The sequence below is a fragment of the Melospiza melodia genome, chromosome 12 (assembly GCF_035770615.1).
Source record: "Melospiza melodia melodia isolate bMelMel2 chromosome 12, bMelMel2.pri, whole genome shotgun sequence".
Taxonomy (NCBI): Eukaryota; Metazoa; Chordata; class Aves; order Passeriformes; family Passerellidae; genus Melospiza; species Melospiza melodia.
This window is the reverse complement of record NC_086205.1, coordinates 18,933,428-18,948,205: the sequence shown is the minus strand read 5'-3', so window position 1 is coordinate 18,948,205 and position 14,778 is coordinate 18,933,428. Positions and strand designations below refer to the sequence as shown.

General features: G+C 41.1%; 1 protein-coding gene across 1 annotated transcript; it reads right to left on the bottom strand.

Annotated features, from left to right (window-relative positions):
• Window positions 1–632: 632 nt before the first annotated feature.
• FYTTD1 (forty-two-three domain containing 1) lies at window positions 633–14,776 on the bottom strand. Its single transcript, XM_063167076.1, has 9 exons — window positions 14,649–14,776; window positions 11,537–11,668; window positions 8,387–8,532; window positions 7,529–7,641; window positions 6,471–6,567; window positions 5,518–5,579; window positions 4,593–4,667; window positions 3,652–3,778; window positions 633–2,579 (listed from the first exon to the last, which is right to left on the bottom strand). Exons 1-9 carry the CDS (start codon window positions 14,749–14,751, stop codon window positions 2,484–2,486), a joined length of 951 nt encoding a protein of 316 aa, XP_063023146.1. The 5' UTR covers window positions 14,752–14,776; the 3' UTR covers window positions 633–2,483.
• Between the last annotated feature and the right edge of the window lie 2 nt (window positions 14,777–14,778).

Below are 14,778 nucleotides of genomic sequence, written 5' to 3'. Positions count from 1 at the left end.
TTAAAAGACCACACCCTTTGCTACATCTTAATAAATTCCATTTTCCCCTGCTGCTTCCTTCCACTGAACCCACCTGATGCTGCAGCCAACACACGCGAGCTGATAATGAAGAACAAAGGCTGTCAATAATCAAGTAGCAAGACAACCACAATATTTAACACCTTACCAGATTTATTTGCAGGCAGTATTTAGTCCTGCACTGACAATTGATAGCAGCATTGCCAGTGCTTTGTGCCTCCTGCTGGCACAGCACTCGCACACAGCCGGGAAGGGCTCGGCTGCTCCTGCAGCACAAGGTGTTGATGACAGCGATTCTCGCTATCAGACATGTCACAGCAGCAATCGCTGACACATCTGGCACTCTCACCACAGCAAATCACTGAGTTAGGAAGTGCTACTGAAACATTAATTAGTAGCTGACACATTCAAATGGAAGTGAGCCTCCACAGCGCCGCTCCAGTAAGCTCTCCCTTGTCAGAGTATTAAGGTGGGCAAGGAGTGTGAACCCTCTTTCTGCTGTTTTTTTCAGAATATTTACTAAGAATTTGATTAATAAGAACCCCTTGCAAACTATCAGAAAATTCATATAACCAGTATATTGCCCAGGTGGTTATAACAGGAACAAGACAATATAAAACCTGTAACTTTTTATTAAAAAAAAAAATTAACAGCTTCAGAATAGATCAAATGTAATAACTTCTCCAAAAAATACCAAAAGGTACAGTGTAAAGCATCTTCTCATTAAATACAAACTAGCACTTTTGATGCACTGCATCAATGTTTTGCATCTAGGCTGATGCAAAAGAATTTTTTTGTTGCATCCTGGCACATGAAAAATGTATACACTGAAACAGGATGACTGACTACTCTTTACCTAGTCAAATTCTAACAGTGGGAAATCTATTAAACAAAAAATCTTACTAGTAGTTGAGAAAGAAACCTTAACACCATTACATTTAGTTTGCCTCTGCTAAGGTATATTTTCCAACATTAAAAACAAGGGTTTAAGTCCTATTTAGCATCAGAGTGCACTCTGACTTCAAAACGATACCAAAAAAAAAAGCCCTTCTGCTGTCAAGTGCTCTTCAAGGTTGAAGTTGCCAGTATATGCTAGTTAACTTGGAATTTGAGATAAAAATGCAAGGAAACCAACTTTGTCAAATATAAATTCTTCAAGAATGTGAAAAGGAGTTAAACCTGCTTCAAACCCCATAAACACTCCTGGATGCAGCAAGCCAGCCCCTCCTGTACCTGACTGTACCTCCTCACCAAAAAGCAGTGCCAAGATCATCAATGCCTGGTCTGGAAGCAATTCTGAAGAGGTGCCTCAGTTTTAGGGATTATATAAATACAGACTGAGGATGCCCCACTTGTTACTATCCTGCAGATTCTGATGCACAGAGCTATGCTTAAAGCAGGTGGCTATATGCTCCTGCCTAATGCCTTACACATGCTGGCAAAGTGAGGGCTTTCCTCCAGGAACGTTCCTCAGTTTCAGACAATTTCCAGATGTCTGACCACTTTGGATCAGCTTCACATCTTACCTCTCTTTGGTATAAACAAACAAGTGCCACAAAATTGCTTGCCTCTAGCTATTTTTAAGTTAGAGAAAACCCTCTGGGGCAAAATATGCAGGATGAGAATCCTGTATCTGGGAGGGCAAGAAACTCTACCATACTGCTGACTTCCTTGTGAAGGAAGGCTGTATTTTTCCTATCAAATTATTAAAAAACATGAAGTTATTGCATTTAGTTTGTGAAAAACATTTCAAAAAGAAATAAAAATCAGAAATATAAGAAGAAAAGGAGATGGATAAACTCCATTTACAGAGGAGAATGATGAAGTTGAGCTATTTGGAATACAAAGGACACTCACACTTCCTCTGCAGTAATCCAATATGTATATGATCTGGACCACTTTTAAGGATAAGAGTAGAATAGTCTCCATCCCAGTTACAAATTTTGGGTCTCAGCTAACAGCTTTATTTGTGAATGTGAGGATGCAAAACAGTTTTCAAGAAAGGAAAAAAATGGAACTTTAAAAGCACAAAGAAGTACAGAACCAATGCTCCCATGAAAAATGCCGCTACATCGCTACCAAAGTATCCACGGACTGAGGCTCTGTGCTAAACTGGTCTCTGAAAGAGCTCAAAGGCAGTCCCTAAAAAACCCTAAAATGGGGTTTGTAATTAAACACTTAAACAATCTTTACCATAACAGAGGGGTCAAAGAACTCAGCTGGGCAACAGAATCTTTTCCAACCAGGTGATGGTGCCACTATGTCGGATCAGTTTCTTTCCACTTTTCTCCCTCAGGGCATTAAAGTCTTTTACCATTCCAAGTAAAAGTAATAAAGAGAGATAGCTCTGCCACCATCTTAGCAAGATGTCTGGAGAATTCTAGTGACATATGCTGTATTCTTCTGCCCACTTCTATTTCAGGGGCTTAGGTAGGTGGGCTCAGTGCCCAAGTCCATCTGCCAGGTTAGCCCACTGTTACAAAACGGCTTCCTTTGTTCTGAGACAGCGCTGTCCTCTGCTCCTTCAGGATCCCAAATCGCTCGTTCAACGTCATCCCTGTCTGAAAAACAAAGTAATTTAACCAAAACTTTAAAGGTGTTGGGTTAATTTAATCAAAGTAATGGAGACAGAACAGTTTCTTCTTCAGTCTGTATCATCACTCGACTCCTTAGTTGCCTCACTTGGATTTTTTGTCACTTCCCACAACATTTAAAAATCAGATTGGACTACAGATCAAGAGCTTGCGTTTTCAAAATTCATTAAGAATACTTGGTATGTAATGTCAATACTCAAAGCCTACTCAAAATGTTGTAAGTTAAACTGAGGACAAACAGACTGAAAAATGGAACTTCTAGTACACACTTCCCCACATAGATTCTCTGCAATTTCAACAAGTGCAACATTTTCACCATTTTAATGCAGGTTGCTTTCAGTTCACTCAGCTAAGGATGGAAGCTGGAGTCTAATCCAGAAGTTTGATTAATTTTACACTACCTTAGTAGACTTTCTGACATATTCTTATTCCTGGATGGAACAAATGCAGATCAATGCCTTGACTCCATGCAGATTTCTACAGCTGGCACTCGGGAGCTGATTAAAAGAACAGTGTCTAACTTTGTCACCCTGGAAGAATCCCTTCAATGACAGCATTAGGATTGCTACACCAAATCACCTGTCTTCATGGAAGTTGTGAAAAACTGCTCATCTTTCAAGCCCTTAAATGCTCACATTTAGTTTTTTTTCTTTTTTTCCCTAGATGGACAGCAAAAGTTGCCTTATAAATTTGGCTGCCAGGGTTCCAGGCAGGTCACACAGCTGAAAGCAGCTCATCCCTGAATTATTCACAGTTGCTGATGCAAGCAGAGCAGAAAAACCTTTTAGAAATATTCAACATTTTAAATCCCATTTAAATCATGTGGGCATGCAAGGCATGAACTAGAAGAACAGGAACAGTGAGTTTAGCTACTTGCTTGAAGTTACACAGTGAGTTAGCGGAAAGCCTGGAAGTGGAAACAAGAAGCAGTCACCAGTTCTCTCTTTCAGTCACTTGGCAGTCTAGGAGCAAAGTGCCTCACTGGCTTTTACTGGTCTTGAAACAACTTTCAGAGTTATGAGAGGAAAATTGCATTTACCTGTTTTCCAACACTGTTTATATCAAACTGCAATGGAACCCCTTTTGGAATCTTCTTCTCTTCAGATTGGTCCCTCTTCATCAGAAACGATGGCACAGGACTACGAGTTAATCGTAATTTCTGGGACCTGTGAAAGAAGAACGTTACAAAGGCCATGATGAACATGTGTTTTATGCAAGAAAGCCTTAATGCTGATAGAGGTATGAATTTTTCATCAAACCATTTGACCAGGCTGGCTAAAAAGCTGGAGGGCACAAATTCAAGAAGGTAAGTCAGGCAGAACTAAAAAAGGGACCATTTGTTATTGTTACCAGACACAAAGAGTCCCAGCAGGAAACCATCTTATTTTTTATCAGCAATTCTACTGACAAATGTGTAATTTGTGGTTAATTAATCCTATAAATACAAAAAATAAATATTGGTACAGTCTTCCTTACTGATAAAACACTACCAAGGAAATGCTAATCAAGATATTTTTAAAATGTAACACTTTAACAACAGTACCATCAGCTTCCCAAACACAAATACAGCAATGCTGTCTTTAAGCACCAGTCCAGCAGTATTTTTATGAATCAGGAAGTAACTGTTACCATTACATATCAAGTAGGTGCTCATTTATTTCCACTACGAGGTGGAAAACAGCTGTGACGTGGCCTGATTTGGAAAGGACAGACAAAGTGAAAATCTACCAGCCCACCACTCTTCCACTCTATACACCACATCAAGCTCCTAACTGGGAGCTGACATGTGAGATCCGGCTGTGATATTATTCAAACACTGCTCAGAAACACTCAGAAAGGGGCCAGGCTTATTAAAAGCCTTCACAAGAAGCTATGACTTTGAGGTCATCTGAAACAATACCTGCAAGGAATGCACTAAATGGTTCAAAGCAGCAATTTCATTTATGTTCAGAACATTTCACAACTTCATTGAGAACTCACACTGGGCTTATGATTGCTCCTGGGTTGTCAATAGACACAGTCAGGATCCCTCCACTTGTGGTAGAAGTTCGCCATCTAGTTTGAAAAGACAAAAATCATTTACAAAAATGGTGCAGAGAATTCAGTCAGGGTATCTTTAAAGGTATGTTCAAAATATTGGCCAGCAAGAATGTGCAAGATTTCAGAATGTTGACCAGTACAAAGATCATATGCTATTGACACTTGGCTATTGATTCTTGCACATTTTACATTACCCACAGCTATTCAGGAGAACACTAAATCACAGGCTGTTGAGGTACACCAGAACTACAGCCCTGACCCAAGAGTTTACTTTTGTAAAACATTCAGTTTCTTTGCCACAGATGGGGCCAAAATGGCCCACATAGCAAATTCAAGAGGTGACAGACTCCACTCTGTGGCATCTGCTGCTTTCCTCAGCCTTTTGTGTTCCCAAGAAACACCCTGCAAAGAGCCCAGCAAGCACAGATTATCAGTATGGGAAGAGTATATGGGGGAAGAGCCAAGTGGCCTCATTGGGCTCTGCCTTTTTCATTTCTAAACTGCTTCACAGGCTGATATGGATATTAAATAAAAGGAAAATTACAACAAGAGCTCAGGATAACATTGACATTTGAATTTTTCTTCTAGTCTATGCAGTATTCATGAGTACTAGAGATTAGCCTGATCCTCTTACCACGTTCCCCCTCATTCCTGCAAATGTCTTATGCAAACCAACTCCTCCCGGTTAAATTAGAAGATAATTTAGGAAATAACTGAGAATAGGGGGAGGATCACTGTCACTCTGGTTGATGTGCCTAGAGGGGAAAAAAATCCACCCCCCTTCTATTATCATATCTGGGAAGTCTGAGCTAAAATGAGACTCTTATGTGCTACAAAGCTGAAGATTTCCAAATTAGATACTTACTGACGAGTTCTCTTTACTGTCTGATTATCAAGATCATCTGTTGACTGCACTTGGGCCTGCACCTGAAAACACATCAGTACAGACACCAGATTTGAATATTGTTTCAATTCCTATTGTAGCAGCTGGAAATAGAGAAGTTCAAAAAGAGAAGTTTAAAGTTGTTAGTACACGCTGCACAAACAGGGTTGTACTTTCAGAGGGACTTCAAAGATAAGAGTCCTATTAAGTTCATAAGACCTTGAAAAGAAATTACTTTAAGAACACAAAATGATTTAAACAAAACTGCCCATAAAGCAATGGCAACATTTTGGAGGACTATGTCAGCCTAAGATCAAAATGTTACTACAGTAGCAAGAAAAGTCTGTCTAGTTCCTGATCTTGTCTGTAATTTTGCAAACCATCTGGAAGGAAGACAACAGCTACTTACAGTCACAACAATGGCAGATGTAGAATGAAGGCACAAATAAAAACCAAACCCACCACTTTGTGCAATGTCTAATCTCTCCATCCGACTAAAAATATCTAAAAAATCCTTAAGTAACTAAAATAAATGAAATAAATAACCCCAAAATAACTAAAAAAGCAAACCAAACCATAATCAGATTCTAAAATGTGTTTCTGCTTTATTATTCACCTGAAGATGACTTTTAAAAGCTGGACAGATCTTTCTAACATTAACTTTTGAAAGGAAAAATTAATACCTTCATACTACCCTCAAACACTGACAAGTTCCATGCCCCTCAGAATTGCTCAATTACACTGGAATGTGAGGCAAGACTCAGTAGATTAACTAGAGAACGAGTGCACTTCCCTAGAACCTGTGGCTATTTCCCAATGCACCTGAAGTTTCTACTCAGATCTGATATTTGAAGTTGATTCATTAAAATCAGTGTTACAGGTTAGCTTAGAATCTATAGCCCAGCTGCCTTGTTCTTTTAAAAATTTGTACTTACCTTCAGGCCCCTTCTAAACAGGAAAGTTGCTTGACGAGTATCTTTCTGTTGATTCAGTTTGTTTCCAATTCTGACAAACGTAGATGTCATGTTATTCCTGTAATATTTATTAAAAAATATAGTTATAAGAAGCTCCACAGGAAACACCCTAGAGACACTACTATGGAAGTCAAAAAAGTGCCCAAAACATCCATAAGGACATCTTTAGTGCTGCCTCTTTGAGGCTGAATGCTTCAGCTGGGATAAGCTCCTCATTCACTAGGAATGAAACATGTTACTCATAAATGGAGAAATCACTGCTGGCACATAGAAGCCTAATGTTCATACATCACAGAACAATATGGTCATTAATTCTGCTTTTCACTTTGCTCAGCATCCTCCAGCACTTTAAACATTGCTGGTTAGAAGAAAAAAAAATTTAAAAATTGAAATTAAAATTTTCTTTTAAAAATAAAGAAAGTTTGTTTACAGTTTTCACAATATAGTCACAGAGTGAACCCTTTTATCATGGAGACCATTTCCATTGCAGTTTATAACACATGGTAATTCCATCACAAATAAAACATGCAATGGCCTCCCTGAAGCTGCAGATGGCACCAGCTTCCACAAAGGCATTTAGAAAGTTCACTAAACCATGGCTAACACTTCTGAGCTATCAAAATCCACAGCACCCATTTCCAAACAGAATCATGAAACACAGAATGGTTTGGGCTGGAAGGAACCTTAAAGATTCAACCCCCATGTCACAGGCAGGGGCACCTTCCACAAGATCAGGTTGCTCAAATATAGGCTGCCTGTGATTGAACTGAAGGCAGAATACCAGGGGCTCACACATAGAGGCACTTCCTGAGTGCTCTACATCATACAAACATCTGGCTTTGTATCCAGCCCATGTTTGGCACATTCTTGGCTTTCAGATTTGTAGAACTTCACACACAAGGTCTTGACCATATTGCTACTCCAGTACCTACTGTCTACTCTTAGCCTCAGTCCTGTCAAACAAGATTCACTATGGGAAGTTGCCAAGTGGTGTTCAGAAACCAGGCTTGGTAATTTACCTCCTGTTTAGCAGGGCAGACCTCCTGAGGGCAGGAGCTTGTTTTCTCTGCATTTCAGATTGTCTCTGCAGGTTTGTTTTCCTTTTCAAGACTGGGTAATTCCGCTGTGCATTCTTAAAAAACAATAAATACATTCAGCATAATGAATGCGATACACACAAACATTTTTCTTTCAGCTTCCATTTACAAACTGTGATTAGAATACACTTGGCTTTGCCTACCTTTCACAATCTAGTATAGTTTGAAAACACCTTCTACAATTTCATGAATTCTATATTCTCCACATCCTCAGGAGAAAACAAAAAGCAACATACCTTAGCAATTATTTTTTCATTACCATATCTCCCTAAACTGACAAAAATCCATGCTGTATCTTAAAATTAGTCTTTGTCAGAAATCCAAAGGCAATACCAATTCTACAATACTGAATGAGACGAAGCAGGCAACAATGCACTGGAGCAGTGCAGAGAAGGGAGCCTATTGGTGGAGTTTAGTATTCTGCAAAAACCTGCATTTTTGTAACAGCACAAGTTTAGCACCTGCAGATTGGCTGAATTATTGGTCTGTAAAAAAACCAATTTTCCTTGTAAAAATACAAGTAACTCCTTCGTTACGTGCACAGAATATACTTCTGTACTTCAGCTCTCATGACTTGCAACTCAATTAGGTGTTAGAAACTATTTTCACACCTAGTCATTATCCAGCCCACTCAAAACAAACAAGACCAAAGCTAACACATTCCCAATTTGATAAAAGCTTGTCTCCATTTTATATTTCAGTAGCACTTTTCTGAAGCACTCGTGTTTCATTTTTTAACCTGTTCTGACACGAATCACCAGGGTTGCATTGATGAATTACCTTTTCACTCAGTGGCTGTCTGTTCAGAGGACTGATTCCTTTGTGTGAACCCAGAGCTTTCTTGGCTGCCAGGCCAGTTATAACTCCATAAGAACGCTTCTTCCCTGCTATCTTCTTTCTGCGCCCCAAACGATTCTTTCCATAACCTGCAACAAGCACAGAAAGCTCAACAATTCTTCCTGAAAGGAAAAGGTTCATGCTTTAAGATGCCTTGCAGGCAGTTATTTGCTGCACACTTCAAGCCTTAGAGCAGAGGCCACCACTACACTTGAAGACAATTTGGTCACTCAGTTGTTTGGCAGGCCTGGCCCAAGCCCCAGCACAGCAATGATCAGTTTCTCACACAGAGCACAGTTTTACTGTAGTTCATTGCATTGATTTCTGCTGAAAATTTCTTATTCCACATGTTTGCAGGGAGAACTTAAAAAGTCTTCTAGCTCAGAAAAATAGCAAAATACTCTGAAATGGAACTTCACCAAGTACTGAACAATATAAAACCAAACCAGAGTCCCTCAGCTTCCTACCCATTCAGCAAACTTCAAATTACTAGTTTAATTTAAAAGGAAAAAAAAAAGCCAAAACAGCTTCAAAGATTATTTATTTAAATCAGTGGTTCCCAAGACATGACTTAGAAGGAAAGAACATTAAACAGCACATGAATTATATCACATTTGAAGTGTTTTCAATTAGAAGTCTGCACGGCAGAGCAGCCAAACTGAGGGCTGAAAGCAGCTTTTGAATATAAAAGGCTTGCAAGTCTGAGGTCTGTAGTTCCTCCAATGACCAGGGTTTGATTAACCCAGTCTGCAGTCATTTAGCTTCATGCTGTGAATACAGACCATGCTCCAATTTTGTTCTCAATTTTGCCTCTAGAACCTCAGACTGCAAAACAAATTTCAGACTGAGGAGTCAGCTCTCTAGCAACAGACACATTTAGTTTTAACATATCTGATTTATCAGCATTGATAATAAATCTGTGCTTTCTCACAAGACAGGAGCCATGACATGAGGCAAACCACTGGTCAGAATCCAGCCCAGATCAATTTGCCATGGAGAACTGCTGTGTACACACATTTTGTGTCTGGTTACCAAGTGCTCTTCTTTTCCAAGAGAAAAGCTGAGAAACAGGGTTGCCTAGGCTGAAAGGGACCTCACAAGCTCTAGAAACCAACCTCTGCTCAAATAAATGAAAACCTCAGAGTTAGCTCAGGCTGCACAGGGCTTTGTGCAGTTGCATTCTGTGTATCATCAAGGACAACTTTTATTTAAATGAACAATGCTCATCTCTCTGCTTTTAACCCCAAAAGCTGAACAGAATCCAGCTCAAATTCCTCACTTCTTTCCAGAAAGTTTGGCAGCCACTTCTAAAACCACAAGAACTGAACACTGTTGATCATTTGTGGTTTCTGCAGTTGTCCACAGAGGCTTTGCTACTTATTAGGGGGGTAACTTCAATAGCATCAGAGTAGCAATAAATCTACTGCTAAGCTACTAATAACTAGAATGCTCACAAGAACTATTTAATGACACCTTCTGCTTAAAAACAATACAAGAGATTTGTTTTCACTGGGAGAAAATGTGCCCAGCTGTATAGGAGGGAGCAGTTGAAACTATTCACAATGTTTCAAGATGTTATGAATCTGGCAATTTTGCAAAGAAATTGTTTGCTTTTTTCCTAGAACACAGGCAGAGAAGCTGGTAAGGTTCCAGTAGAGAAAAGTAACTGCCTAAGACAGTAGTATTTAGAGTTTCAAGTTCATAGATCAAGTTTCTCCTAAAATTCTAAATCCTAATACTTGTTTCTTTTGTGGTCTTTTGATGATAAACAATTGCACTCGACAACTGCAGTTATAAACTGCAGTTGTCAAGTGCAATTGAGCCTACATGTTTGATAATCTACAACTTAAATTAAGCCTACATGTTTGATAATCTACAACTTAAATTCACTTACTCTTCACCCACACAAATATCCTCACACCTGGGCTGAGAGATGTAAACTTTTCTTCAGTCCTGTCACCAATTTATTAGAGATGTACAAGTGACACAGTTGTGTGGGTCTGCATAGAAACCAAAACTCCTCTGAGCCCTGAGTAACACAAATTCCACTGATCCCTAAAGACATTTGTGTCTAAGACACAAAGGAGGAGCTGCTGCTACAACAAACACTAAGCAAGACAAAGATAACACAGGGATCATTGTGAGTACACCAGACAGATGTGTCTTTGTTTTAAAGGAATGCTACTAAACAAGAAATTGCATGTATTAACTTAAATATCTAATTAGCTCATGGTGGTAAGCTTTCTTATCAGACAGTATTCTCCCATATTTTGATCATCCTGTACTAAATAGATACTTTTCAAAACTAACTGCAAGCAAAACCAGCCTGCACTTCAAGCAGGAGCTCTCCATGTACTGAGCTAAAGCCTGGGAATAATTTTCAAACTTGTCCTGTTTATCAAAAAAAAGTGAGTTACTCAGGGGAACCTACAGCAAAGGTGTTATTGTGCACTTTTCCTCTCCTCACTCCCTGCCTATCTGACTTTTTCCCATTTTTGTATTCCACTGTAAGAACTCTGGCTTAAGAAGGCTGACACAGGTCTTCCTTTGCATCTCAAGCTCTTACAAGAAAAGCCAACTCACACTGTGCACTCTCCATTTAAATATTCCCAAGCCAGAATCACAGTCTATAGTGACAGATAATTTGGGGAGGCCTGTAAAGAGAATTCTACCCAGTAAATATGAATTTGCTTTTCTTTGGCACAAAGCTCCAGCAAGGCCTCCACATCTCCCAGCACAAAGGCTTTGGCATAAGCACTTGTTCTGTCCATCTCTGAGAAGGGGCAAGGCATCATCATAATTTCCAAAATTAAAATTAAATTGAAGAATCAGAAAGCAAGCCAATTCTTCCTTGAGTCAAAGACAGTCCTTCAAGCATCCAAGCTCCCTGGTGGCCAAACATGTCAATTACTTTCTCACACTGAATCAGAAACAAAACCAAGTATAAATAGATTAAAAATACCCCTGAATTACAATCAAAAGACATTATTTGAAAGACAAGTGAAATGACCATGTCAATCCACACACTTCATTATTCTATCTTTCAGCTCAAGAAAGATAATTTGGAATCTGTGTTCTGTTTGGCACACACACCTTTCTGCTGTTGCATTCCCCACTTGGAGCCTTGTGAACTGAACTGCTGAGCTCGATTCTGCTGAAGCCCTCTTTTTATTTTGGGAGAATATTGCTTTCTCTCTTCTTTCTTGTTCAGCTTGATGATATCATCTACAAAAAGAAAAGAGAAAAATTGACATACTGTATAAAATACTGAATAAAAACCCCAAAGAGCCTGGAGTCACAGGAGACAGACCAGTCAATCCTGCAAAGGCAGCACATACAAGTTAAGGTTCCAGAAACATCAGCACTCTAAACATGCAGTCCCTGTTATGTCTTACAGAAGTTACTTTATAATCCAATGCCCCAGCAGAAGGGAAGCAGTTGCATACATCCAGAAAATGTGAGACACATGTAAGATCAATGTAAGATCATGGCATTCAGCCCAGCATTAAATTTTAATTTGAGTGACTCCATTAGTTTTTGTACGTGGTGAAAGAAAATGAAATTCCAATCTCATGCCCAGACTTTGCAGAGATCAGATAAAATGTCAATTCCAGCCTTAGTTCTTTCATCCTAAGCTACTTAAGAAAGATCACACAGACACAACTCAAGCCATCAGTTATCTTCAGGTGTTCACCAGGATTGAAATGATGGGGAAAAAGGCAAGGAAGACATCTCTCCCCAGGAATCTACAATCCAAAATTATCTATTGTCCAGGGAAACAATCCCAGACAAGCTAATAATCAGTTCAAAAATATGTGTAAGAAACAAGCTGCTGAAAAGCCAACAGCAGGTCTGTCCAGTGCAAATTATGCTACACCAGCTTGATTTCCTTCACTGACCTGGTAGCCAGCTCAGGAGAGAAGAGTAAAGAGGTGTGGCAGCTTTTATATGACTGCCAGCTTGTTTACAAGAACACCTTAAAGGAAATTGCCAAACTGCATTTACTGCATCTTTATCATGAGAGCACAACTGATAAAAATGTCATGTCTCAACAGGGAGCCTCCCCAAATAGCTGGACAGTCTTTTTTTCAGTCAGGGAAAGATGGAAATGGGGTTATTGTGTTTGTGGCTGAGTTCAAATGGACTCATAAGGGGCAGAACAGAGAAAACAGTGTAAAAAACATAACAAAAATCACAACACTATTATCCAATGGTTTGCATGGTGTCAAAAGAAAGCTAAGAGAACATGAATTCACTTTGCTGCAAAAATCTACCAGGACAAGAATACTGATACAGGTCACTCAGGGATTGATACCTACACAAATTCTTTACCAAATGGGGTGTCCCTGGAACAAGGATTCCAAACTATCCTTTTATACACAAAGAAAACCAAAGCCACTTCAAACATGGATTCATGCTTCACAGCTCATCTGCTTCATCTTGAATAAATTTTTTTCAAGTTGCTGCACACAAGGTTACAACTTTTTAGACTTAAGATTCAGCTATTCTCTTCTTTGGGTAAATGAAGGACATTTGGGACTTCATGCCTTTGTTACAGGAGCCACACTGAAGCAGTCTCCTATCCTGCATGAGATGAGAGACCACAACTACAGCTAGAACAGAGTTATCTGGGAGCACTATCAAACTGGAAGCTCAGCTGCACATAACACAAGCAAAACATGTTTAATCTTTATCACTATATGAGAATTTACTCAACATCATGATCTCAATCTTAAGACTTCCTAGATTATGGTCATGTCAGTTTCTCTGATATCACCCTAGATGTGTGACTGCATCTTCTCTGTGGCTACACCTGACACAGAGCTTTCACTTGGGGACAGCAGCTGGGGTGACAATGTTCTCACACACCCAAAGAAGCACCCACTTCCCAACAACACCACTTTAAACAACATCCTCATGACACTGCAACAGCCCTTTGCAGTCTGCTAGGACAGGACATGTAGCAATGACTGCCTGAAAGGTTAACTCAGCCAGGAAAGAGTAGAATATGTGAAAATACAAGCCACAATCAACAACTCTATTAGCAACCCTGAAAACAAAGATTGTGTGCAATGGGTAAAAACAGATTTAGTTTTCTATGCATGCTGTAGCACTACTCTACCTTTAGACAAACTCTAAACATCATTTCACAAGTTATCTCCACTGCCCAAAGAACTCCACTGAATTATTTACAGAGGGAAAAACTGTACATATCTTCTTATTTTATGGTGGCCCACAAAGAGACCAAGTCCACCATTAATAATTTCAGTTCACACTATGAATCTGCTTTTTGAAGGAAGTCTCCTGGTAGCACTAATCTATCATGCTCTGGTAGTATCACAAAGCAGTATTGGAGTGTAGAAAATCAATTAAATTTTCTTTTTTTTCCTGATAAAAGTAAACTGGAAGATGCAGCCCACGAACACACCAAACTGCCCCTGAGTGTTAAGGGGACTCAGTACACAGCACCAGAACAGAACTTCTCTGAAGTACCTCACCAAGTATCTACAGTGTGGGTGTCAGTTTCTCGGACACAGCTCGGCAGGTCTGTAACGAGTCTGTGCAAGTTCCTAACACACACACACACCCTGCAATGGGAGGGCAGGGGACAGCGGGGCACATTGTCACAGCAAACTACGCGGTACAGGCGACGTCATGCTCGGTCTCATCCTGCAAAGAGGTTACACGGGAGACTCGCCACTGCTGATTTCCAAACCTGAGAATAAAAAGGCCAGGCCAGCTGAGAGACCACCAAACCTCACCCATCCCTGTGATGCGAGCGCCAGGCGAGGCCCTGGGACGCTCCCCGAGCCCGCCCAGCCTAAGGCCCGAGTACTGCGGGCCTCACCGGGCCAAAAGCGGGCAGAGCCCCGCTCTGCGGCCCGCTCACACCGCCAAGCGACACAAAGGGGCCCCGGCTCTTCCCCGCCAAGGATCGCGCCCCCGGGTCCCCGCTGCTCCCGGTGGCACGCCCGGGACTCGCCGCCGTGCCCAGCCCCGGCGCCACCCTCGCCCCCCCTGCGCTCCCGCTGTGGGAGGGTCCCGTCCTTTCCCCTCCCCACCCCCCGCCCTCGTTGGTTCCGCCCGAGCCGGTGCCCGGCACAGCCCCGTTGGTTCGTTCCGCCCCTCCCCGTCCCCAGCACTTGGTTCAGCCCGAGCCCCCCGCCCTGTCGCCTACAGCGGCCGCCCCGGCCCCGCTCCTGACCCAGGGACATGTCGATCTTCTCCACGCTCTCGCCGCCGCCGTGCCGGGCCCCCGCCGCGGCCGAGGAGCCCGGGAGCGGTGCCGCAGCCCCGAACGCGTTCATGGCCGCCTCCCTCACACCGGACCGCCC